The 27,341-nt window shown below is 43.3% G+C and overlaps 1 protein-coding gene across 5 annotated transcripts in view; it reads left to right on the top strand.

Annotated features, from left to right (window-relative positions):
- Window positions 1-27,341, top strand: part of TFAP2E (transcription factor AP-2 epsilon) — a 74,012-nt gene that overhangs the window by 45,067 nt on the left and 1,604 nt on the right. For all 5 annotated transcript variants that reach the window (XM_081871705.1, XM_081871707.1, XM_081871704.1 and 2 more), the window contains 3 exons: window positions 14,953-15,181; window positions 16,377-16,495; window positions 25,383-25,524. In XM_081871705.1, coding sequence (XP_081727831.1) covers window positions 14,953-15,181; window positions 16,377-16,495; window positions 25,383-25,524 — 490 coding nt within the window. The remainder of the gene's footprint in view (window positions 1-14,952; window positions 15,182-16,376; window positions 16,496-25,382; window positions 25,525-27,341) is intronic.

Raw genomic sequence — 27,341 nt, 5'->3', positions numbered from 1 at the left:
TTAAAATGCAGCCTCAATTTACATTTACTCCAGCATATGATCTACAAATCAGAACTGATCCATGGTTTGAAAACAAACTTTGATGTAAACAAGGCTCTGGATTACACTCCTCCCAAACTGCTTCCTCCAGAATAATCGCACTGAAGGCATTAGGATAACTAGGGTGCAGTCCTGCAAAAAGAAAGTTATGGATTGCAGTTCAGATGGTTTTGCAACTTCTACCCAAGGTCTTTTCAGCCAAGAATTTCCAAAATGGCAGGTGGAAATTCGCATTTTGCATTCTGCCCGCAGAAAAGTATTGTTATGGTTGCTGCCGTTATTATTTGCCAAGCATAATCTCTGCTGCAGGGCCTCTTGGCCCCGAGAAATCAAAATATGTTTGAACAAATGGAGAGTGACACTACCATGGCTTGCGCAGAAAACAGAGCCTCCCCCAAAGAACAGCGGGACTTTGTTCCCTGCTGTCGAGGTTCATGTACACCCAAAGCCGAACAAATCTAGGCCTTTCTGCAAAGAAAACAGAATGTCTCGAGCACACGATTTGTAAAATGGATTATACTGTTGAACAGCCACATAAAGAGTCCTCCTATATACCTTGCCAAGAGGCACCTGGCTCTTTTGCAAGACTGAATGACTCAGCTAGACAAACTGGAAGCTCTCAGAGAGAAATGTAGGAAGAGCTTGGCTGCTGGATCAGACCGGAACCCCATCTAGTCCTGCATCTTGTTCCCCCAGTGGCCAAACATGGGTGCCTGTGTAAAACCCACAAGCAGTCCCTGCTCCCATTCCCCAGCAATTAGCATTCAGGGGCATACTGCCTCTGATACTAGGGTAAAAAATTATAGCCAGGTTTAATGCTCTGTGTGGGGCTACCATTGGGCCTCTAGCTGGTACAAAATGCTGCAGCTAAACCATTGATGAGGTTGCTAGCATATAGCCCTGGTGCTTGAAAAGCTTGCACAGCCCTCCCATAGCCTACGGGGCCAGGTTCAAGGTACTTGCATTAATTTGCAAGGCACTTAACAATTTGGGTGCAGGATACCTCAAGGACCACCTGAATCATTATAATCCTGCCCAGTCTAAAGTAGGACACAAGGCCACCCTGAAACTGATAATCTGCAAGCTTTATTGATTACTTGTGCCTCTAGCCTGCCTTTCGATGAATAGCGCTAGGTCTTTGTTTTGAAAGCAAAAAACCACAACTGAAACAGGCTTTGCTTGAGAGTTCTATGCTTTATTCTATGTTGGGTGACTCGGGGTTGAGACAAGGAAGATTGAGTGGCTGAGGGGGCTTCCAGTCTGTTTTTGGGTGGGATTCATTCTACCACATACTGGCAAATTCGGGTGCTGCTGTTATAGTTGATTGGGAGGTCTTGCGTAGCAAACCCACTTTTCCTCAAGATCAGACCTTTAGCAAGAAGGGAAGTAACAGGGATCTTGTACCATTTGTTACGATGACTGGTAACTGTAGCTTTGTGAGGAGTCAACTACAGTTTCCATGATTGTTTGGAGGAAGCCGCATGCTGTAAATGTGCTTTAAATGTATGGTGTGTGTGCGCGCGCAGCCTTGCTTTGACGCAGTCATATCATCTCCCCATAGTTGGGGTGAATGCTCAGTTCACAGGTTGGCTGGAAGTGCCCTGACTGGCTCCAAAAGAGCTATGGGGCAACCCCCCCCCTCAAAGCTGCGTAGCACTTTCCTGTCACCTCAGGAGTGTATAGCGAAGGGGGATCATGGGAAATAGATATTCCTTTTCTTTGCGGTTGTAGGTTTTTATAAAAAAAATTGTTATACAAAATGAAAACACACATTTAGCCCTAATCTAAAAGTGAAACAAAAAAAATGATATGTAAGTTTGTAAAGGGAATAATTAAGTAAGACAGTAAATAAATGTTTAAATGATTAATAATTAAATAAACGAATAAGCAGTGGCAAAAACATTTTGCTTAAATAACTACTTAATTAAGAAAAGTGTCTATAGGCATGCTTTCTACACATCCTCACAAAACCGAAGGACAAAGAGAGGCAGGGGAGGTGAATAATGTGGAAAAAATTGTAAAGTAGCTCTTATAACTTGTGTTTGATATTACACATTTGTGAAATGGGATTAGTGGGGGGTTGACGTTTCCTTTATACATACAATGTTATGGTCTGGGTGGTTTATGCTCATTTTCTGGGTATATATTTGGGTTTGTTTTCATTTGGTTCTGTTTATGAATGTAACTTTTAGAAAAATCAATGTACAGTGGTACCTTGGTTTAAGAACAGCTTAGTTTAGGAACAACTTGGATTAAAAACACTGCAAACCCGGAAGTAGGAGTTTTGGTTTGTGAACTTTGCCTTGGAATAAGAACATCTTCCGCTTTCTGTTGAGTGTGTTCTGTTGAGTCCCTCGCTGCTATAGGAAAGCATGCCTTGGTTTAAGAACACTTTGGTTTAAGAACAGACTTCCGGAATGGATTAAGTTCGTAAACCAAGGTACCACTGTATAATATTAGGGGGAAATGGAAGAAAAAGCTGTATTTTCCCCTGCATTACATTTGGCACAAGGGAGGAGGGGTCTTGTGTGGCAGCTGGGCCCTTCAAAAGATCCCAGTGCATCACTTCAGCAGCTAAGGTCTATGTCAACCTTCCCCAACCCGGTGCCCTCCAGATAGTTTGGATGACAACTCCTGTCAGCCCCAGTCAGCAAAGAGCTACAAAAATATTACAACCAAATTGTCAGTCTGTCAATTTAGCATTTTTGTTTCAGCCACAGAACAAAAGTAGTCATAATTGCAACAAAAGGAAATATTCACAATAGCAATATAGTCTAACTTTATTTATCATACGACTGAGAAGGTAGTAAGTAAATTGGGCCAAATTTTAAATTGCTGCAAAGGCAAATCCTGCAATGGCTAAAAGGGTCACCCTTTCATGAGGATCCAGCAGGAAATGATTTTTATATATAGTATTTACCTGGATTTTTATATAGTAAAAAGCCGATAGATTAAACACTCCAGCAGAGCAAATGTGCTACAGAGGCAGGAAAAAACAGCTTCATAGCACACTTGCTAGCCCATCTTGAGCTCAGGTCATTGGAGAAAGACAAGAATGGAAACATAGTTCAGTAAATAAATGGCCAGCTTGACCTCAGGGAAAATTCCAGCTTGACCCCAAACAGAGTGATCAGTTAGCCCTAAACATTGTAGCAAAACTTGTTTGACTAGCTTCTCCCCTCTGCAAGGGAAAATTCCCCCTGATCTTTTACCCAAGTCTTCTTCATCTGATAACCTTGTGTCCAGACCAGTTGTGATTATTCCTGGTGTCAAAGAAAAGACCCAAACTCATATACCTGCCTACTTAAAAGTAAGTCCCCCTGATTTCAATGGGACTACCAGGCAAATGTGTATAGGATTGCAATCCTAATTTATTATTTGTTTTAACTCTCTTGTTGTTGATTTGGGAGCTGCTCTGAGGATGTTTGTACTGGTGAGGGTGTTAAATCTATCTGTCTATAATATATACAGTATTTCCTGGGCTGGCCCTGCTAATAGGCAGAATGAGGCAGCTGCCTCAGGTGGCAGATGCTGTGGGGCAGGAAGCAGCTGTGAAATGTCGGACGGAGCTTTGTGTGCGTCACATGGCCTGTCCTGAACTGCCCAAGCTAGCAGGATTTTTAAATTTATTTTATTTTTATTTGTCAATATATACCACTTAATCAACAAAGTGGTTTTATATAAAACAATACCAAGTGTGGTGGCTTTCACCAACGTGGATGGAACCTCTGTAATTTGCACTTTCCAAAATATTATGTGAAGTGAAACGCAGCCATCCTTTGAAATTCACACTTCTTCAAATTTTGCTATACAGTTCTCCAGCCAGGCAAGGCATACAAAAATGGACATACTGTACTAGCATTTGGTGCATATGGGTGTATTAGTGAAAATAACATACTAGGCAAAAATCCCACTAAAATGTTGATGAATTTTCATGAAGTAAAATGAGTAAATCTGAAAGTTAATGTGGAGGACTGTACTCAAGATGGAAAAATAAGAAGCTGAGAGGAACCAAAAATGACAGATTTGCAAATCTCTAGTCACCTGTATTGAAATAAGATTCAACGGCTGGTCCAGTAAGCCTCTATACGTGGAAGGCGGGGAATGGGGGTGTCTCATCTTGCCCTTCTCAGGCAGCAAAATGCTTTGGGCCAGCCACGATATTTAGGAACAGAATTTTGAAAACAGTCCAGGGGTACCAACTGCAGTTTCTTTGCACTTTGTACACTCACAATTTGCACACCTGTGGAGTCACCGCTTTTCATTACCTGCATGCATGCTACACCTTAATTCGTTACTCAGGAGCAATTGTTATGGAGGAATTTTGTAATATGTCATGAAGCAAGCTGCGTCACACACTTCCTCCTTCACCTGGTGACATTTATATTTTGTTTTCCCTCCTCCCGTACACCTGAATGACAGAGCAGAATGTGGGGTGATTTTAAAGATTCTGGAAGAATCTAAGCAGCCCCTTCCATTTCAAAGGCTTGTGGTACCTGAGAGATCTCTTTGACACAAAGGCCTTGCTCAGGTTGCGCATTCAAGATAAGACAGAATACCTGAGAAATCCCCTCGGGGAACAAAGCTAATGACAGAGGACACCTTTGAAATATAGCTGAGGGCTCTGACCTCCTCTGCGGGTGCTGCCATAAATACCTTCTATCGTGGATCACAATTTGAACTCTGAAGCACCTTTGGATTGAAAAAAGAAGCTACTGGAGTTATTGAGAGGAGTATATGCCCCGTGGGGAACCCGTGGCACCTTCCTACAACACTTCTGTAATGGTCCTGGTTAGTCTCCCAAACCCGCCCTTTCGCCTCAGTTGTGTATGGAGTGGCTTTGTGCAGGGGGCGTTTTTTTCAGGAACAGAATATTAGCGACTGAGAGGCAAACTATACATACATATGGCATAAAAGAAAGTCACTCTGTGGATTTTGGTTTTAAATGAGAAACTCTTTTGGGAGAAGGAAATTTTGAGCTGAGAAGCAGCACCAGGCTGTGTGTGAGAGAGGTAATACTTAAAACTTTCCTGTCACTCGTGGCCAGAATTGGCACCTGGCAGCTTGGGCAGCTGCCAGAGTGCCAACTTCCTGACAGGGCCACTTTTTACATATTTTGTTCCAACATAGAGCTCTGAGTAGCACCAAGCAGCTGGCTCTAACAGCATTTTTTATTTCCCACAAGACCCCTACACAATGCCCACCTGAAGCATTGTGGGAAATTAAAAACCACAGTTAGGCCCAGCTGCCTGACATTGCCTGGAACATTGTGGTTCTTTGCTAACGTCAGATAAACCCAGCGGGATTCACCCAGGGGAGGAGGGGGCCTCCCTTTTTGCCAAGGACCACCTCAAACTTGGAACCACCACTGTATGCTGGTGCTGGCCCTGCCTGGACCTTAAGACTGAGCTCTCCCTCAGAGGAGCGGGACCAGCTGGAGCCTTCGAACCAGGTCCAGAGCTAGCCCCACAGAGAGAACGTTGCAACTATGGAGCCTTGAGGTTACCGATGCATGAATCATTGCGGCCAGACTGTCGCTGTCCAAGAATGTAATCGGCATACCAGCCATAGCTGGTAAAAGTATTTGGCTGGTGACACATGATGCTAGATGGGAAGGAGGGGAGAATGTATGGCTGACAGCCAGGCAGGGTTAGACCCTCCAGAGCATATGTTAGTACCCAGTATGACCAGCTGAGTTAGTAGTTCTTATCCCAGTTCCAAGCTCCAGCCACCCCAACTTAGTGAAAGAGACACTCACCCCCTGGCCTACTCCACGTTGCCCACCAAGGGACTATTATTATACAGGAACATAGGAATGTGCCTTAGATTGAGTCAGGCTATTGGTTCACCTAGTTCAGTATTGTGTACAATTACTGGGTGTGGCTCTCTGGGTTTCAGGCAGGGGTCCCTCCAGGAGATGTCAGGGATTGAACCTGGGACCTTCTGGGTGGTAAAGCAGATGCTCTCCCACTGAGCTACAGCCACAGCCGCTGCAGAGGGAGATTTGGAGTGGAGAAGTGGTGTGGGCAGAAGAAAGGTGACTTACTGCTGTCCATGCAGAATCTCTGTGTTCCAGATTCTCCTCTCCCAAAGCACTTTCTCATTTTGTAAAATGGCACTGAGGCTCTCTGATGTTTTGGCATGTGACATTTCAGTAGTCCCCTTAGGATGTCTTTGTTAAAAGAAACAAGGGTTTATTTGCAAATTGGATGTGAACAAAGATGTCTAGCACCAAGAACAGTTGTGCAAGTGAAGGAATCATGTCATAGTGGCAAAATTCTGTCAGTTATGTACTGGTAAGGAAGGCAGACCCGGGACCCGGGTGGCGCTGTGGTCTAAACCACAGAGCCTAGGGCTTGCTGATCAGAAGGTCAGCAGTTCGAATCCCCGCGACGGGGTGAGCTCCCGTTGCTCAGTCCCTGCTCCTGCCAACCTAGCAGTATAAAAGCATGTCAAAATACAAGTAGATAAATAGGTACCGCTCCGGCGGGAAGGTAAACGGCGTTTCCGTGCGCTGCTCTGGTTCACCAGAAGCAGCTTAGTCATGCTGGCCACATGACCCGGAAGCTGTACGCCGGCTCCCTCGGCCAGTAAAGCAAGATGAGCACCGCAACCCCAGAGCCATCCACAACTGGACCTAATGGTCAGGGGTCCTTTACCTTTACCTTAAGAAAGGCAGACAGAAAAGAAATAATATATATTTACTTTTAAAAAGGGGTTTCTGGGGATTGCACTGACATTCCAAGAAACTGAAGTTGTCTACAATTGAAACTGAAGAGTGTAAGGCTCTTCTGTGTGTGTGTGTGTGTGTGTGTGTGTGTGTTTGTGTTTGTTTGTTTGTTTGGTTGGTTAGGTGTTTGTTTTTTGAAAGAAAATTCAATCCAAAACTAGTAATTTTGCAGAGAATTGGGGTTAACTGATGGGATTTTCAATACAGAAAACTGTTGAGCTAAATTGTTGTTGTTGTTTATTGTTAATGTTTGTATTTATTGTAATCTGCTTAGAGGTGTGTGTTTTTTTACAATCAAGTAGCTTAAAAAAATTGCTAAATAAATAAACAAATATGTATCCCCCAGAGCAGCTTGCAAATGGCAATGGGAAGACAGTCCCTGTCCTCAGGCTTATAATCTAAAAGTCACAATACAAGAGGAAAAGTAACTGGGAGGGAGGAGGAAAGAAGAAAACCCCAGATACTGTTTCTTAGATATGCATTTTCTCGTCATGATCAGCAGGAATGGAAATATTTAAAGGAGAGATGGAGCCAAAAAATTGCTGGTCTTTTAGCAGAGCTGATGGAAAGACCCTGCAGTCCCATCTTATTCACTCTCCTATGGCTTGATGGAACAGCCCTGTTGGTCTTCCATTGGAGAGTCAAGGCCCACAAATAGGGTAGGTCCTGACATCAGAAGAATTGCACCATTAGAAATCCCACTCGCCGCCATTATTAATCATTATTTTCAATTGGTCTTAAAAATTAAGTTGGAGAAAGACTGGGAAAGAGGAAGACAGACCAAGACTGCATTCACACAGCAGTTTATTCTGTTTCCGTAACTGTTAATTTCTGCATTGTATTTGAGCTTTCACAGGACGTAAAAGCCCATTCCATAAATATAGGATTAGGGTACAATTGGATCAAGTTAAATCTACTCTATGTTTCAGAAAGCTGTCTGTTCACCTCTTAAGATAGCATAAGCAACTATAGCATGTTGGCTCGTGACATCAAGGAGCAGGGTTTTTTTTGTCTCTGTCTGTATACAACTGGATGCCCTTTTGAATCAGGCTTGTGGACTGAACCTTTTGAAACCACCAGTTTTGAAACTGCAGCGATTTGAGGGTTCCTTGGACTTCTCAAGCAATGCCAAGTATGAGGCTGCTGGTAATAAATAAAATAAATAACAGTGGTGGGAAGACTGTGCCCCTCCAGATGTTTTCAGACTCCCATCAAGTTTAGGCAGCATCACCAATGGTTAGGGTCAAGGGTCTAGAAAGCCAAAGTTTCCCTATCATTGTTATATAAAGAACCAATGTGGTAGAGTTTAAAGCTGACAATGGTAAAACCAGAGAGGCAGGTGAGCTCCCTATTGCATCCTTCAAATGAAGCCACCACTATGACCATTGCAGCCTAGGGCCCCAATGATAGAGAAGTAAGCATAGCTTTGCATGTCAGAGGCTCCATGTTAATTCCCCACCTTTGCAGCTAGCTGTACGGCAAAAGACCCCTCCTTCAGACCTTGGACTATACCTTGCTAGATGGACCAGTGGACTGACTCAGGAATAAACAACTTCAGAAACAAACAAACAAACAGGAATAAACAGCTTCAGAAATCCACTGAGTGAAATGTGTTTGATGCTCTGGACTGCTTTAGATCATGCAGGAAATGGCTAGAACACAGGGATGACCTGTATCATATGCATGTTAAGTAAGCGGGGTAAGGGCATGAAACGTGTTCCCACATGCTGATTAGATTAGTAAAGTTCATTTTTAATAACACTAAGTATAGGAAAATGCAAGCCAATGCTGGCAGTGCTTCCTAGTGTCAGGACTGAATCAGTGTAGATTCTGAAGTCCCACAACCCCAGAACACTCTAGACTGCCTTTCCCAAGCCTCTCTTTCCTGCATCTAAAATAGTCAGTAAAAAACAGCAACACCTTTTGACTCCCACCCCAACTGCCTGGGACCTTGGGGTCCTCCAAACTGGTGTTTTTTTGTGGGTATGTTCTGCAACACGTTATTGATGTGATACAAGTGCCATTTGTGGTGGATTTTAAGTGGACCATCCATGCATCATTCAGCTTTATTGTTCTTTGTTACTTCCCCAAATGCTACCCTTTCAAAACTGCTTCCAGGAAGTGACTGGACATCTTAACGTGCTGTGCCTTTTGGTGGGACTCTGCAAGCAGAAAAAGATGGCCATCCCATGTACCTTTGGTAACAGCCATCTTTGGGCTAACCTAAGGGCTAAGAGAATGAGTTACAAATAGGGAAATCTTATGTCTATCATGAGTTTACTAGGTGGCCTTAGGCAAGTTACTCCTCTATTCAGCAGCCCCTCTATTTATATGATAATAATAGTATAGTATAATAAATATTTATACATACATACATACATACATACATACATACTCTACCATTCCATTTGTTACCATCTACAAAGTGGCTTAACAGTAGCACAAAATGATATAATTAAAATCATGACAAGACAAAATCGTCACTGTACAGGAATAAACAGCACTGCAGAGCCAAACAGGACACAGGGATGATTGATTATCAGCTATTGTTCCCAAATGCTCTCTGACTAAGCGGAGTCTAAAACTTACTTCTGATGTTACTTAATGAAAGAGACAGCCATGTTTCCCTTGAAGTTTTAATAGTTCAATACAGTATAAAGAAGTTATCTCACAATGGTTGTGCTATTATTGCTGTTGGTTGTCTCTTTTGTTTTATGTTTTAAATGTATTTCCCTTTTCCAATAAAAAGTACAGGGAGGGACGACAGCTCAGTGGTAGTGTACCACTGATTTGCATGCGGATGGTCTCAGGTTCAGTCCCCAGAATAGAATTGGAAGGCACCCACAAGGCTCATCAAGTCCAACCTCCTGCAATGCAGGAATCTTTCACCCAGTCTTTTGCACCAGGTAACTTCTTTGCATTAAGAATATTTTCCGTTTCAGTGGTTTGAGACCCCATATGCCCATTCATTTTTTTGCATCTCACTTCTATGCCTTTATAAAAGAGGGACTATCCAACTTAGCATCTTCTTTCTTTTGATATAGAAAAGGAGGGTGATTCTTGACCCTGGACTTCGTTTAATTTGCTTAGACAACTTAAGGCAGAAACAAAAGTAGTTCCCAATGCTCTCTGGCAACATGTGATGCCCAGGCATCCAATCACCCATTACAAAAACAACTTACATAACTCAGGAGTTCATAGACAGCAACTAGCAACTGATGAGTTCGTGACTAACCGGAATTGCCCATTTGCAGCTACCAAAGTAGTCAATTGTGAATTCATGAGCACCTAATGAATAGTGATTTATGAATTAAGAATTCAGGGAGGACCCCGCCTGCACAATGCCATTTTCCATTTCTTTTCTATTAAGATTGATTACATTAGTAGTAGTGAATGAGTCATAACAGCAACCCTGGACTCTTCTTTATAGCGATACCTGACCTTTCCGGGTCAACTATCTGTGGATGTGATTTCTGGATTGGCTCACATACCTGGTGGCTCAAATCAGATTATCTTGGATTAATTCAAGTTATCATTAGCATCAGAAAACAGTTTGGGTGCTTAACCAGAGCTGATCTGAATCAATTCAAACCCCATTGCTCCTCTGATCCATGCAATCAGGTGTGATTCATACAGCCTTTCCAGCCAGCAAGTGGCCAGCTCCCCCAAAACCTCCCTCCCTTCCCACCCAGTTACCTTCTGCTGCTCCATAGAAAGTAACTGTGAGAGAGGAAAGAAGGAAGGGGACTTCATTTGCTCTCCCCTTTAGAAAGTAGACCTGGGAAATGTAATTTCCCCATGGGCTTCTAGATGTTCATAACCCTTGGGCATATTGCATTTTCCAAGTTTAATGCCCGCTACACTGCACCAATTCTTTGAGCAGAGCTATGGGCCCCTCCCCCTCTTCTGCACCCATTGGCCAGATGCAGTAGAAAAGTATGCCTCATAGTCCTTGAATCTGGAAGCGAGACCTGTGGTCACCAGCTGCTTTTGAACAACTCTGCCAGCTCTACTCTTTGGTGAGATCTTAAGCTGAGTAAGAACTCCGTACTTAGGGATCTGAACAAAGTCAGCATTTAAAAAAAATTTAGTACAAAATGACACATAATTGGCCATGTTGTGCCCTCATCGAAGTGCGTGGACGTTGAGCAGAATTCTGTGACAGTTTGTGGGATTACAATGCCCTGGACTGTATTTATATATATATAGATGAACTTTTTTCATAATAACAAACCCTGCTAACATTAGTTTCACTTTACACAACTCATCTCCTTTCCACGTACACATCTATCGCAGATCTGTGGAAAAATCACACAAACCAAAACCTGTTATTGGTTATGTGGCTGGAATCCATGCTCTAAACACACAGCAAAGTTTTTGAAAACGATCACGAAATCTTAAGAAACAGCTTCAAAATGCCAAGAGAGAACAAGCTGCAAAATGGGGTGGGCTCAACAATGCACAAAAAATGAACGAAGTGGGACGACATCACCAGTTACATCACTGCTCCCTGCCCCTCAGCTGACTTGCATTCATCTCTTAGCCCCGAAAGCATTTGCCGTTTTTATGTAACATGTGCTGGCTTTTTATAGTTCTGCTAACAAGTTGGGGAGCTGCTGGTTCACAATGTACCGATTGTCATGGCCCCCTTAATGGGTTCCCGCTGCTTTGCCTTTTCCAGTTGAGTTTTGAGGCTACTCTTTCCAATTTGAGCATTTGCATTTCCCTTATTAAATGTGGTGATTGTGGCTGATCTGCCCATTAAGCCTGGCAATGTTCTGGAGCAGTTGCTATGTAGCAAACTGGAATGAATTGCAAGGCTTCGATAACCAGGAGCAGCAACCCAAAGCATAGCGTTTGGGGTGCCGTGAGGGCCGTGGCCGTGGGTGCAACTTTCAGAGGGGGTGCAAACAGGCACCCCCACAGCAGGCTCCTTCATCGGAGCCTGGCTCCGCGTCAGAAGGAGCTGCGCCTTGACTGCCGGTGCTTGTCCCTGGTGCAGCTTTGCACATCTGAACTGGCGGCAGAGAGCAGCCGTTCTCGGCCGTGGGGAAGTGCGCCCAGCTGCAGAAGCTCCGCTGCCAGGTCAGGCCCGACCCGGTTGGTGTGCCGCTGGCAGCTACGTTTGCAGCCAGCAAGGATGCTTTTGAAAACCTGTACTGAAATTAGGCCAGATTTCCAAACAGATCTTGGCATCAGTCTTCCATTCTGGCTTTAACATTTCTTGGTAGTGCCTGAAAAGGCTTAAAAAAAAAACAAAAACGCGAAAGGAGAGAAAGAAATGAGCTGGTGTCATCACACATGCAACATTCAGCTGCCAAATCTTTCGATTTAATTGAAAGTCTTGTGATTTTAGGAGTTTCTCAAAAGTGAAAACCACAAGGGTCAAAGACAGAAGTGTCAGAAAGTTAAAACAGCGGTTGAAGAAAAGCGATCCAGCGTGACCCTGTTTGGCCCACCTGGGAGGGGCTGGATTTTCATTTCATTCTCCCTTTCCCCATTTGTACATTGGGCATTAAACCAACCTACCTTATAAGGTTCTTGTTAGGATGAATGCGAGATAAGATGATAAAGCTAAGATGAAAAGAGCTGTGTAATTGTTGTTACTGCTAAAAATCAAGTGTCTTGGAGGGAATCGGGGATGTAAGTGTAATAATAAGATAAAAAGAAGAGAACTGATATAAGCATGTTGAACCCCTCCACATAATGACCAAATGGTTGCTGCACAAAGCATCATGGTAATCCCCTTCACATGCTCTTTGTATGCCTAGGAAAGCGATGAAACCCACCTGCTCCTGCTGTTGTTAGAATACTTGAGAATACTTTTGTTTGTATCATTTAATTCAACTTGGTTCTATTCTAGTATTTACGTTTATTGACTGCTGAGCATTTAACAATGCCATAGCCAGGTACAAAATTAAAAGAAAATACAACAAAATGCGTAAAATATGGTTCTCATAAAACAGTATCAACATATACTGTTAGTGAATAGACTTCTCTCTCCGGGAAAGCCTGCAGAAAAATCTCAAAGTCTTTAACCGATGACAAAAAGTCACGACTGTCAGTGCCTGTTTGATTGTGATACGGACGTGGTTGCTGTGTTTTGAATTGTATAGCAGCAATTCTGATTCTGCCGGTCTGCAATTGTTTAGGCATTGTGATTTTGCATATTTGCGTGCCATGCCACAATAAAATGTTGCAGTCCCTTGTCACATCCAGACAGTGGTGACTGGTGCCCAGTGGAACTGGGAGGGAAGAAGACAACAGGAGAGGAGGCGAAGCCAAAGACAGGCAGGTCCACCCGCTAAGGGGTCGTAAGAAAGAAGACAGGGGGTTGGCGAAGGACAGACTGAGGTTGGTGGGGCAGTGCCCCATTCATCCTAATGGATCAACTTCTACTGCGTTCAGCCATTCAGTGCAAGCACGTCATTCTACCCGTTTTCCGTTTCTAATGGAAGTGCAGCATTATGTGGTTACTGATCATGCGCCGTCATCATCAGGCTGTTTTGTGTCTGTGTTTGGGTTGTTGTTGTTTTTAAAATTAATAAACGAGTACTTCAGTAAACATTTGGAGTTTCCCTCAAGCATGCTGATATACCTCCCTCATGTTTGTGACTTGCCAAGTGTTGTCTCCAGTCCCATTGGCTGGAATGCACCACCTGAGTTTGCTATTAGAAATGACACTATGCTAGAGGCTATTTATCCACCAAGTTTCTCCTCACTTTTCTCTATAAAACCTCTCTTGAGTCCCCCTTCCCCCACCATCACCTCTCTTTCAGTGGGCTTAATTAGAAGTTCAGTCAATGTTATGTCTTGTTTTGATAATCGTAAACACCTTTCCCCAACACTCCTTGATTATTTTTCAGCGTCACCACATCTGTAAGAACCAGATTTCTTGTGGCATCTTAAAGACTAACCATTTTTCTGGCAGAACCTTTTCTTTGGACTAGAGCCCACTGTGTCAGATGCATGAAGTCTCATTCTCAGTTGGCAGATAAACCTTTGCATTTCATGGTGTTTTGGTCCCATGGTTTAGAATTCTTTATGCCCATCTGCTAACCAAAAACAAGGCTTCATGATGCATCTGACCAAGTAGACTCTAGCCCACAAAAGTTTCCTTCACAATAAATTTGTTAGTCTTTGAGACTTCTTGTTTTTGCTGCAGCACACTCATTTAGCTACTAAGGGTTGACTCTGGGTTTTACCATCCCTCCCACCCTGGCAAAATGTCCTTCCCACAATTCCCCCAGGTGGGCTTAACTGCTGCTAGCAGCAGCAAACAACAGCATTGTGATATGTGGTGAGCAGCTGTGAGTTGCCCACCATTTCCCCTTCCCACAATGCCCTCAGCTTAGGGTGGCTCCAGTGCATTGTGGATAATTAAAATGGAAGGCTTGATGCTGGGTGTTAATACTGGTCTCAATGGCTGCTCCTCTGGAGCTGGTCACAGCTTATCATAGACATTCTTGAGTAGGGATGCAGAAGAAATTTGACGCAGTCAGCATTGAAAAGTGAATCTATCTGTCATATTTTCCAAAACAATATGAGATCCAAAACACAGCTGTTCTTTGAAGTTTGCACTTATCCAAATTTTGTGATGCAGTTCTCAAACCAACCATTAGTGTGTGTGTGTGTGTGTGTGTGTGTGTGTGTGTGTGTGTGTGTCTCAGAAAGTGAATAAAATGAATACCAGGCAGAGGGAGGGCCTTCTTGGTAGTGGCACCCTCCCTGTGGAACACCTCCCATCAGATGTCAAGGAAATAAACAATGATCTGACTTTTAGAAGACATCTGAAGGCAGCCCTGTTTAGGGAAGTTTTTAATGTCTGATGTTTTATTGTATTTTTAATATTTTGTTGGAAGCCACCCAACAGTGGGCGGGCTATAAATAACTTATTATTATTATTATTATTATTATTATTATCATTATTATTATTATTAGTGAAAATAGCATATAGAATACATTATTTGGGGAAGCTGTTTTCAAAAATGTGTACATTAATCAAAAAGGATTTTTCTTATTTTTCATATAAAAATGCTTCATAAATTTGGAGAAACAATTTGAAGATTGGGAAAATGGGAAACTGGAGAAAACAGAAAGTCACAGATACTTGAGATACAATTCTTGGTTTTTGGCTCCATGCCTCTTCACTCTCTCATGAATGTGCTTTTCTTCCTTCCTAGTGCCCATCCCATCGAAAGCCAATGGCACCACCATCTCCGCCCTTTCTATGAACAAAGACACCCTGATTGGAGGGGTGACAAACCCCAATGAAGTCTTCTGCTCTGTGCCTGGCCGCCTGTCTCTCCTCAGCTCCACCTCAAAGTATAAAGTGACCGTTGGTGAGGTCCAGAGGCGACTCTCGCCCCCTGAATGTCTAAACGCTTCTCTTCTTGGCGGAGTCCTCCGGAGGTGAGAAACCAAAAAAAAAACCTGATCCAGTTCATTACGGATCTGGAACGAGTTCACTCATTTCTGTAACTCCATTCATTTTTGTTTATTGTTGATTCCCATAGCAGACCCCACCCATATCTTGCTGCCTGTAACATCAATGTTTCCTGACCTACTGGCATGGATTTTTTCAGATCACCTTTTAATGGGCAGTTTAAGAAAGATCTATATCCCATAAGCTTCCCAATGCCTTTAGTGGGAAAACCAGCTCTCTGGTGGCATTTGAATACTTTTCGTAAGTCTCTGCCCCTTGAACTATGTGAGGAAAGCCTGGGGAGAAATATTTTAACGAAATAAGAAGGAAAACAACCCATATCACTTGTCAGTCCCAAGTGGGGTTTGGACTCTCCACAGGATCCAGCCCCTGACTCCCTTGATCATGGCCCCCTCCTCTGGTTCAGACATTTATTGGGGCTCCAATACTGCTAGGAGTCATCTAAGCTCCAACATGTCCTCAGGATCTGAACATCCCCTCCACAGCATCTCCACAAGGCTTATAACAGTGGTTTACATAATATTATTACAAGGATCAGCATCAATTTGATTTCTTTTTTAAAGTCACAATGGAAATGTTGGCTTTAAAAGGCTATTACGGCTTGCTTCCTCTCATTCCCCTCAGGGCAAGAGGGTCTTCAGGCTCCCTTGTGGTGGCAATTGGAGGAGGGAAGGACCACTGTGGGAGGTGGATGATGACAATTCAAGAAATTGTTTATTCTCCCCTTCCCTCTCACAGCAAGAGTTGCAATCCAAAACATCTGGAGGGCACCAAGCTGGGGAAGGTAGGGATAGGGTGAGTGGTGGTTTCGGCATGTGAGAACAGCTGCAGAGCTTACATCCACGCTGAACATTTAAGCCATGTTTAAAGCCATGACTTCCCCAAAGAATCATGGGAGCTGTTATTTATTTCTCACAGAGCTACAGTTCCCAGCACCCTTAAAATCTACAGTTCCCAGAATTCTTTGGGAGAGGCCATGTGCTTTAAATGTATGGTGTAGCCTTTTAGTGTCTTTGCATCTTGAAATAGACTTCTGAATTGTCCTGTGGTTGTAGAAGAACAATTAATAATAATAATGTATGGTTTCTCCCCATATGCCCACACCACTTTTTTCTTTCCCATCCACTCAAGTTGTCTTATCTCTCTGCTTTCCTCTTCTAGGGCAAAATCTAAAAATGGTGGAAGGTGTTTAAGGGAAAGGTTGGAGAAGATAGGATTAAATCTACCTGCTGGGAGGCGTAAAGCAGCTAATGTCACCTTGCTAACGTCACTGGTGGAAGGTAAGGCTCCTTCAGTCCGGGAGTTCAGTGGATTTCTTGGAGGATGCACGGGGTATTTAGTGCTCAAAATATCCTCTCCTGTTAGACACAAGAGGGCTTCATATTATTTGTCTTCGATACCCTGTCTGTGGGATTTGAGGGGTGCTGCATTTATATGCTTCTTTAAAACACATGTTGTGCCTTAGCCATTAAAACTCCCCCAAGGTGGCTTATAACAAGATTTAAAATCTAATATAAAACCAGCAGTAAATATTATTGGCTGTAGCTACATAATAATAATAATAATAATAATAATAATAATAATAATAATTTATTATTTATTATTTATACCCCGCCCATCTGGCTGGGTTTCCCCAGCCACTCTGGGCAGCTTCCAACAGAATATTAAAATACAATAATCTTTTAAATATTAAAAGCTTCCCTAAGTTCTACTCAGAGTGGAATCATTGAAATGAATGGACCTAAGCTGGTCACATCAATTATTTCCAATGGGTCTGTCCTGAGTAAGAATAGCATTGGAGACAACTCTAAAAATGAAAGCACAAAAGTAACAAATACAGAGGATAAAGCCTCAAACAGCAGGAGAGAAACTCAGTTAATGTCAAAGACCTGGCAAAATAAAAATTTAACATTTGCCCAAAGGCCAGCAAAAAGGGACCCAAGTGAGTCTCTCTAGAGAGGGAATTCCATATTCTGGGTGTCACAGCTGAAAAAGCCATGTCACACATCCCAGTCAGCAGAGTCTTAGGAGCAAGGCCTTGGAAGATGAATATGCAATTGGTGGCTGTTCTTGTGGTCCCTCGGATATCCTGTGAGGGATTTGTAGGTAATAATCAGAACTCTGAATTGAGCCTGGAAGCGAGTTTCAAAGTCGACCTGAAATACCTTGATTCTGAAATGGGCCTGAAATGGTCATATTGGTGGGAGAGTTGAATACCTTCTTTGCCCGATTTGAGGTGACACCAACAGTGACTCCAACAGGGATGCCAGAGCTATTGGCGTCACTACCTACAGGAAATGCTGCCAGGGTGGAAGAGGGAGAAGTGAGGCGAATATTAAAGGAGGTAAACACGAGGAAGGCTATGGGCCCGGATGGGGTGGCTGGCAGGGTGCTAAGAGATTGTTCGGACCAACTGGCAGGAATCTTTACAAAGATTTTTAACCAGTCTCTGGCCCAAGCCACTGTTCCACCCTGTCTGAAATCTGCTACCATTATACCCCTGCCAAAAACATCAAAGATAGACAGTCTGAATGATTTTCGCCCTGTGGCGCTGACACCCATTATAATGAAATGTTTCGAAAAACTGGTGGGGAACCGCATCTTATCTTGTCTGCCAGTGGGACTTGACCCTTACCAGTTTGCGTACAAGGCAAAGAGATCCACAGAGGATGCTGGGGCAATGGCTTTACACGCTGTCCTGACTCATTTGGAGAAGCAAGGGAACTACGCAAGATTGTTATTTGTAGACTTTAGTTCTGCATTTAATACTATTCTTCCGCATAGATTGGTGCCCAAATTATTAGACCTGGGACTTCCACCATGCTTGTGCAGGTGGATATTAGACTTTCTATCAAACCGTTCCCAAAGGGTCAGGTTGGGTTCCCACGTCTCTGCGGATCTCATCACGAATACGGGGACGCCGCAGGGGTGCATGTTGAGCCCGCTTTTATACATGCTCTATACAGCTGACTGTGCCCCCAAATACCCCAGTAATAAGATCATTAAGTTCGCAGATGATACAACGGTGGTTGGTTTAATTACGGCTGGAGAGGGGGAGACGGCCTATAGGAAGGAAGTTGAGCAGTTGGGGGAGTGGTGCAGGAAAAACAACTTACTGCTTAACTTAAAGAAAACAAAAGAGATCATTGTGGACTTTAGGAAATGTAAATTGAATATTCAGCCACTTATTATTGAGGGGAAGTGCGTGGAACAGGTCTCGGTGTTTCAATTTCTGGGAATGGAGTTGAGAGACGACTTATCCTGGGGAGAAAACAGCAAAGACCTGGTGAAGAGAGCACAGCAGAGGTTATATTTTCTGAGAATCCTCCAGAAAAACAATCTCTCAAAAGGACCTGTTGATGGCATTCTACCATTGCACTGTGGAGAGCGTACTAACTTATGGTCTGTGCGTGTGGTTTGGGAGCTGCATGGCCAGGGAAAAAACAATGCTGTCCAGGGTTGTAAAGACTGCAGAGAGAATTATTAGGTGCACTCTTCCCACCTTAGATCAAATCTATGCTGCCAGGTGCCATAAGAAAGCGGCAGAGATAGCACATGATAGTACGCACCCCGGAAATGATCTCTTTCAGCTTCTGCCTTCTGGAAGAAGGTATAGGGTTATAAAGGCCAGGACAGCCGCCTGAGAAACAGTTTCTACGCAAATGCAATTCTGGTTCTAAACGCAGCATAAGGGGTCTCTGTAGTATAGTGTATTTTAAAATGGGGTTTTAGAGTTTTTTAGGGGTTTTTGAATGTTTTATGTAGTTTTATGTAGTTTTTATGTAGTTTTATGTAGTTTTTCAGTTTCATTGTTCCGCAAGGGACAATGACAATAAAGATATCGTATCGTATTTCTATGAAACAGCAGTATATAAATTTTTTAATAAATAAAAGACCCAGGACCTTATTTGAGGCCTCTTGGCTCCTGCACATCTTCTCCACTCAAGTTATGGGGATGGTACCAAGATCCAGAGGCCTGTGAGCTGACTGCATCTCTCTCCCAGGGAAGATCAGCTTCTCCACAACATCATTTTCCCTAGGAAGATTTCCTGGGGTGGGGATGGGCTAGGCAGTGGGGGAGGATCTGATGTATACCAGGGAGGCTGCAGCAGCCTTGAAGGCCTTTGGGCCCTGGTATGAACCCAGCGACATCATTGGAATAATGCTGAGGCCTAGAGCTGTCTATTCTAGGATTTGGGACTGATGGGAGCTGTGGTCCAAAACATCTGTAAGGCAACAGGTTAGCAAAGGCTACTTTGTACATCCACTGTCTCTCCAAACATGGGCAGAATCCTGGCTGCAAGGAGGATGCCACACACCTTTTCTTTACAGAGGGCAGTTCTCTAAAAGAAGATACGTCAGAGGACGGTCCTCTACTTGTCAGGGTGAAGTCCAGTTTAAAGATAAAGGCCACATACACACCATACATGTAAAGGGCATTTAAGGCAGATGACTGCCCCCAAAGAATTCTGGGAACTGCAATTTACACCTCACAGAGCTACAGTTCTAAGCAAGTTTAACAAACAGCAGTTCCCAGGATTACTTGGGGGAAGCCATGTGCTTTAAATGTGTGTTAGTTGTATGATGCACCTCAACAGCAAACTGAACAGGTACAGAGATCACCTAGTCACAGTCTTTCTCATTACAGTGAGATGTGTTGGATTCCTAATTGAGTTATAGTCATTTCCCCCAAAATTTGCACCTACAGTATACGTTAGATTAAAGGTAAAGGGACCTCTGACCATTAGGTCCAGTCGTGACCGACTCTGGGGTTGCGGCGCTCATCTCGCTTTATTGGCTGAGGGAGCCGGCGTACAGCTTCCAGGTCATGTGGCCAGCATGACTAAGCCGCTTCTGGCGAGCCAGAGCAGCGCACGGAAACGCCATTTACCTTTCCGCCGGAGCGGTACCTATTTATCTACTTGCGCTTTGACGTGCTTTCAAACTATTAGGTTGGCAGGAGCAGGGATCGGACAACGGGAGCTCACCCCATCGCGGGGATTCGAACCGCCGACCTTCTGATCGGTGGCAAGTCCTAGGCTCTGTGGTTTAACCCACAGCGCCACCCGCGTCCCTTATACATTAGCTTATGTCAGTGTTAATGCAAATACGTGTCTTCCCCTGCTTCACACATCTTACCAGGAACAGTGGTACCTCGGGTTAAGAACTTCATTTGTTCTGGAGGTCCATTCTTAACCTGAAACTATTCTTAACCTGAGGTACCACTTTAGCTATTGGAGCATCCCGCTGCCAGCGTGCTACCGCTGCACAATTGCTGTTCTCATCCTGAAGCAAAGTTCTTAACCCGAGATACTATTTCTGGGTTAGCGGAGTCTGTAACCTGAAGCGTCTAACCCGAGGTACCACTGTATAAGTAGAGGTGGCGTGGGGAGAAGCCTTTGACATCATCACCCTGCACAGAAATGGGCCCTGAGGCTAAGCCCATCTGTGATTAATATGGGCAAAGGATTAACTATCAGGCACCTGAAGGGGACTGAGGAGGCAGGATGGGGTTATTCTCTGGCCTTCATGGTAAATGAGAGAGGTTGTCTTCCCAGCAACCCCGACTTGAGAAGTGTGTGTGTGTGTGTGTGTGTGTGTGTGTGTGTGTGCGCGCACACACACACACACACACACACACACACGGTGACAGGAGTTTTTGGACTGTGCATTTGCTTTGCTCTGAAATCCATTGTGGCCCAAAAGGCAGCTGCCAAGGAGGAATAGCCCATCTCTTTTGTTGGCAGCAAATGAAACGAACAGGTCTGTGAGGCAGCGGTTGTTCCCCAGGCAGTTGGGCCTGGCTCCTTTGAATGGTTGATTACCATCAGAAGAAAAGGAGGACAGGGAAAGACACATTTTTGACTCAGCCCAGACAGCTGGGAGCTGTCACTGGCTGCTGTTCAGGGGGTCGGAGTAAATTACAGATGATGGCATGTTTGACCAAGGAACAAGGCTAGCCCTACATATCGAAAGGGCTAGCCCTGAGAGCTCCAGGGTCCTGGCTGTACTACTTCTTCACATTTGTTACTCACTTGTTTCCCCACGAAAACTTACCCAAAGCAACTTACAAAGTGCAGAGTCTGTCCTTTGATTTTTTTGCATGAATTTCTGTTTTTGGCTCCTCTCCTTCCAGTTAAGGTGGGCTCCACTAAGGGTGCATCATTCTTACTATGGTCCACTCTGAAAATAAGTCCTGTTTTGGCTGTGAAAGGCAAGGATACCGCCCCGCCTTAAATGAGAGAAAACAAGCAGAATAAAAATTTTAAAAATTAACTATATCTCACTTTCTCCTTTGATAGATAGTATTATTTAAAACAGCAATATACATTAATGTATGGGTGACCGTGGGACTCACAGGCCAGTTGCATCCTACAGAGCCTTTGGGTCTGGTCCATGGTCTCCCCTCCTTGCCCCCTATCCCACCCAACATTCATGCTTAGCAGGAAAAGGTCCCTTTCATGCATATAAGACATTTCTCCTAGACCTGTCTGACATGTAGAGCAGATAGATTTTCAAAGGGGGCAGTTGGGGAAAGAAGGCACAAACTGCTCACATGCTGCCATCCTCTCCATTGCACTCCCTGTGTGGCAATTTGACATTCTAAAAGTGCCACTTTAGCTGCCGCGCCACCAGAGCACAATTTCTGTTCTCATCCTGAAGCAAAGTTCTTAACCAGAGGTACTATTTCTGGGTTAGCGGCGTCTGTAACCTGGGCCACTCAACAATAACGAAGAGCTTTCTACATATTAAGGGGGGGGACCATAGGCAGAATTTAGGAATTTCTATATTAAATGATAAATAAATTTGTAAACCCTACAAAACATCCTGACGATGACCTGTGAGCCTGCAGGACAGGGTTAAATTATAGTCATTATTTCTCAGTTTGCAGCTATACATGCAAATTAGCATGTGCATATATATGCAGTGCTATTTTTCTAGAAAAAGAGATGCTGGAGCTCACTGTGAACACCTCCCTTGTTCCTTTATAATGACAATGGTGGCCACCTGAGAGGTGCTGGAACTGAGTTCTGGCTTTGAACTCATGTATGTTTTTAATCCATTTACTTTTTTCTCTTGGTTTTAATGTATCTATGTGGAGATTTTGTCTGTCTGTCTGTCTGTCTGTCTGTCTGTCTGTCTGGTTGGTTGGTTATAAGTTGCTTTGGGTTGCCCTGGGCAAGATAAAGCAACTAACAAATTAAATAAATAATAATAATAATAATAATATGCAGAGGTTCCTCAAATCCTCTCTCTGTTTGGGTGGCATGTAAAGCTCTACTCCACCCCCTTTTCCAGCTGTGTTGCAACCCCAGATCAACCATCGAGTAGTGCGTTTTTCTTTTTGTTGGGGTTGGGTAGGAGGGTGCACATCTGATGGCTTTTCACATGGAAGGCAAGAGGAAGTAAGAGAAAGAGATGGCCCTGTCTGCATTGTCTGTGATGAGCACTGAGGCTTCCTTAGGGCATGGCGTTCAGGCTGGGGTCTTCCATCATTCCATGGAAATGCCCTCTCATCGGTGAAATTGATCCATCTTCAGGCATCCCTGCGGAAGTAATCAGAGCTGATGGCAATTGATCATGCTCAGCTTCTGAAACCCTGGTTAGACAGACAGAGTTAATTCATCTGCGCTCCCCTGCTGATTGCTGGATTATGCCATCCATCCCAAGTGCATTAACCTAGTTGCCAGAGCATTGCTTCCACCCTGCTTGTGCTGGGATGCCAGGCTGCTCTTTAGCCGTTCTAAGCAGAATCTGCTCTTGGATACCCAAGCAGAACCAGCTTTTTTAAGTTGCTTAAAAACTTTCTCAAGTTTCTAGTTCTCATGGCTGTGTGCACATTTGAACCAAAAGAGGACGCTTGGCAGTTCTGTCCTATGCTTTAGGAATTTTGCATTGTTTCATCATTCAGTTAAGTTATTTCATGCTTTGCACCCTGCTCTGATATTCTAATGGATTAGAAATGGGTTATAAATGTTCAAAAAAATAAAATGTACTCCACTGTACTTGGGATAGGGAGACGTGTCCAAGCAACACAATAGGGAACCATCTGTATCAGTTTTGGGACCTAAGTGTCCTTTTCTGCAGTGGGGCAGTGGGCATGGGACTGTATTCAGGCTTCCAGCCACTCCTTTCAATTCTACACCCCCTGGTTTCCCCTATGCCTGCTGAGAATACTCAGTTGTCACTGGGCCTTCTTACAGTCACGCCCCTGTAGATTTTCTGTACTTCTGCAAACCTTGGAGCTCCAGTATTATTATTATTATTATTATTATTATTATTATTATTATTTATTAAAATTTCACAGGGTGTTTCTACAGCATAAAACCACAAAATACATAATATAAGAAGCAAAACAATTCCCCTGTGCTCCCACAAGTGGTGGTGGATTCTCCTTCCTCAGAGGTTGTTAAGAAGTTGGTTGGCCATCTGTTACTATGATCTAGTTGACATTCCTGCGTTGCAGGGGGTTGGACCATAGCTGTCTACTTTCAGATTTTAAAATAAGGGATCAGCAGCCTCACCTGTCCTGGGGATAGTCTACAGGATATCTAACAATCTGTGATAGCATCGGGAAGCAGCGGGAAATGGCACTGGAATAAGGGAATTTCCCGCAAAAAAAGGGAAGGTTGACAGCTATGGGTTGGACTAGATGGCCCTCAGAGTCCCTTCCAATTCTACGATTCTCCCCCTGTGCTGATGCTTCCCATGTGTGCGTGCCATTATTATTATTATTAATTTGTATATTTAAATTTGTATACTGCCCTTCATCTGGAGTTCACAGGGCGCTTCACAACATAAAAATACAAAATGAGAAACACAAAATACATAACATGAACAAGAACAAAAAACCAAACCAATAACCCCCTTCCCACAAACACATTTAAAAGGACATCGAATGTTAATCAGCCAAAGATCTGGTTAAAAAGAAATGTTTTTGCCTGGCATTTAAAGATATGTAATGAAGGCATCAGGCAAGCCTCCCTGAGGAGAGCATTCCCAAAAGAGGGAGTCACTGAAGAAAAGGACGATTTTTGTGTTGCCACCTTCCAGACTTTTCAGGGATGAGGTACACAAAGGGCCTCAGATGATGAGCACAGGATCTGGCAGTCCTGAGCCGTTTAAGGCTTTATAGGTCAAAACCAGCACTTTGACCTATACTTTGTGTGTGTGTGTTTGTGTGTACACAGTATACTGCTGTTTGGACTACGTAAGAACCAGCAATATATATACTATTAGCATATCTGCTTTTAAAACATTACAAATAACCTTTCTTCTAATAATAAGCAGCAGCTTTTGTTTTCTAAATTGTGACCTTATTTACTAAATTTTGGCACCTATGTTGAGGCTTTCGTAATACATCAATTGCTTTGCTCAGTCAGGTCAAAGAGCAGGAGATTTATACTTAGCTGATAGCCCTGCTTATTCATGCTGTTGAAAAGTCTAGAGACCCACACGTAGGGATGGGCAGAAATTAAATTCAGTTCACATTTTAAGGCAAATTTACCCAATTTGCACTTTCCAAAACAAGATGTGAACTGAAACACAGCCATCCTTAAAATTCATGCTTCTCCAGATTTTGCAATGCAGTTCTCCATCCAAGTAATATGTGCAAAAATGCATCTTCTTGTTAAGTGTGCATAAAAATGCATGTTTTAGTGAACATAACGTAAAAAATGAATTTATGAAGGATAGAATTACTTTGTGAAAAATGTGTACAATGGGCAAAATTGTATCCAGACATGTATATTAGGATAAAAATGCACTAAACTGCTGATGTGTTTTCATGAGGACTTTCTTTAAAACAACAACCAAGTGATATGAAAATTTGGAGGACTGAGCTTCAGAGTGGAAAAACAAAAAACTGAGAAACTGAAATTAACATATTTCACCCATGCTTTTAAGAGTCTGCCTCTCCAAAGGCTACTCTGCTTTATATAGAACTCTCCTGATCACAAGCAAAATGCACAAAGAGAGAGATTGCCAAGCAACTTTGACTTTTTCACCATGAGATAGTGATAAGTTGGGAGTTTGGCTTAGAAAAATCAGAAACTGAGAGAAACTGAAATTGACATCCCTATGAGCTCCACCCCATGCAGAGTTGATTATGCTGAGTATCAGTAGCAGACAAGACCATACATGCTCATGAATATATTTCTTTTGCAGGTGAGGCTGTTCACCTTGCCCGAGATTTCGGTTATGTGTGCGAAACAGAGTTTCCGGCTAAGGCTGCAGCGGAGTACCTCTGCCGCCAGCACTCCGACCCTGGTGAGCTTCATGCTCGGAAGAACATGCTATTAGCAACCAAGTGAGTATAGAGTCCATACAATTACCCTTCCCCCTTTGCCTTAAAAGGGAGAGTCTCCAAAAAAGGGAGAGCCACAGTTGTGAAAATTAATTTTGAATTAATTTTGGCTGTTGGGAACTCTAGTTTAGGACACCTGGAAGGTTGGTGAAGTCTAGCTTAAACATTTCCCTGGCACAATGTCAGAATTCAAGCATGACTTTCTTTTGGAAATAGAATTTTTAAATGTGGAATTCAACTCTGTGAAGGATAATGTTAATCTTAGGCCATGCAGAGAGATTTTAAGGTAATAATTTTAAACATCAGCTTTGAACATTTAATACTTTTATACTTGAAACAGTTTCCAAATTCTCCCTGGAATCTTTTGCAGCTCTTTTGTTTACTTATTTAAAAATTATTTACAATTCCCGGGTTTCTATTTTTGTTTAGAGTTCTGTTATGATGGTTGTGAACTATTTAGTACTGTTAACTAGTTAGTAGTTGAAGGCTGGGGAACCTTTGACTCTCCAGATGTTGCTCATGTGCAACTCTTCCATCATCCCTCACCATTGCTTACGCTGGCTGGGGTTGATGGGACTGGAGTCCTACAGCTCCAAAGATTCCAAAGAAGCTTTGTAGTTCTCACACAGACATACCAAACATATCTCTTTATCTGCCTTCATTGTATACAGATTCTCAGGTGCAAAGATCCCCAAATGTGCTGAACAATTTTCTCGGCAGGCCTGTATTTCAGTGTTTTGATTGGTGTTCTAAATTCTGTAAGACAGATCCCATTACAAGACAGTTTCCAGGCAATTTCTCTGCCCACCAAACTCTCAAAAAGCAATGAGAAAATTGTTGTTTCATAAAATCACCAAATGAATTGTAGGCTGCAAACCATAAATTTGCAGACTCTCCTATTGGAGAAGTCAGATTCCCCAGCTATGAATTATACTGGTTACAAGTACACACACACAAAATACTCTGAAGAGTCCAAGCTGTTAGTTCTCAAAGGCAGGAGAGAGCAGACTTTAGCCTTGGGGGATCCAATTTGTTTTTCACTGGTACCCCAACATCCACCAACTGAAGGCAGAGGAAGTATTAGAGCTGGACAAATTCCAGCTAGGCAAAAGTTATTAGCTGTGAAGCCAGGCCAGGAGAGACTTTTGAGGGGCGTAACAGAGAGGTTTGGAGGGCCACATTTGGCCTTTGGTACCCCACCCCTGCCCTAAGGTTTCTTGATTTCAGCAGCCTTATTTCAGTGGAGCTTTTTGGATTTGCTATCAGTGAACCACTGGGAATCAGAAACACATAAAGAATTACCTGACGTTCAAAAGACATCTTAAGGCAGCCCTGTTCAGGGATGTTTTTAATATGTAATGCTGTATTGTTTTTAATACTGATTGGGAGCCGCCCAGAGTGGCTGGGGAAACTCAGCCAGATGGGCGGGGTATAAATAATAAATTATTATTATTATTATATTACTTGTTAATTTACTGCAATCCCTAAGAACATAGGAAGAGTCTTGCTGGGTCAGGCCAATGGCCCATCTGGTCCAGTTTCCTGTTTTCACAGTGGCCGACCAGATACCTGTGGGAAACCATTCAGCAGGACCAGAGCACAAGAGCAATTTCTGCTCCTGCAGTTTCTATCTCTAGAGCCATCTACTCACCTCTGTTCTAAGGCACAATTTAGTTAAAATGTAAACATGTTGCAATGTGTAGATGCAATGCCAGATGTGCTGCTGCCGTGTGAGCCTGGGACATGGTGGCTCCTCCTCCTCCTGCCACAGAGGGGAAGCAATCCCCGGCCTGTGGCAGTGGAGCTGCCAAGCTACACCT

Source organism: Podarcis erhardii (assembly GCF_964252035.2).
Source record: "Podarcis erhardii genome assembly, chromosome: 7".
Taxonomy (NCBI): domain Eukaryota; kingdom Metazoa; phylum Chordata; class Lepidosauria; order Squamata; family Lacertidae; genus Podarcis; species Podarcis erhardii.
Note: the sequence above shows the minus strand (reverse complement) of the source record. Positions and strands in the feature narration are given on the sequence as shown.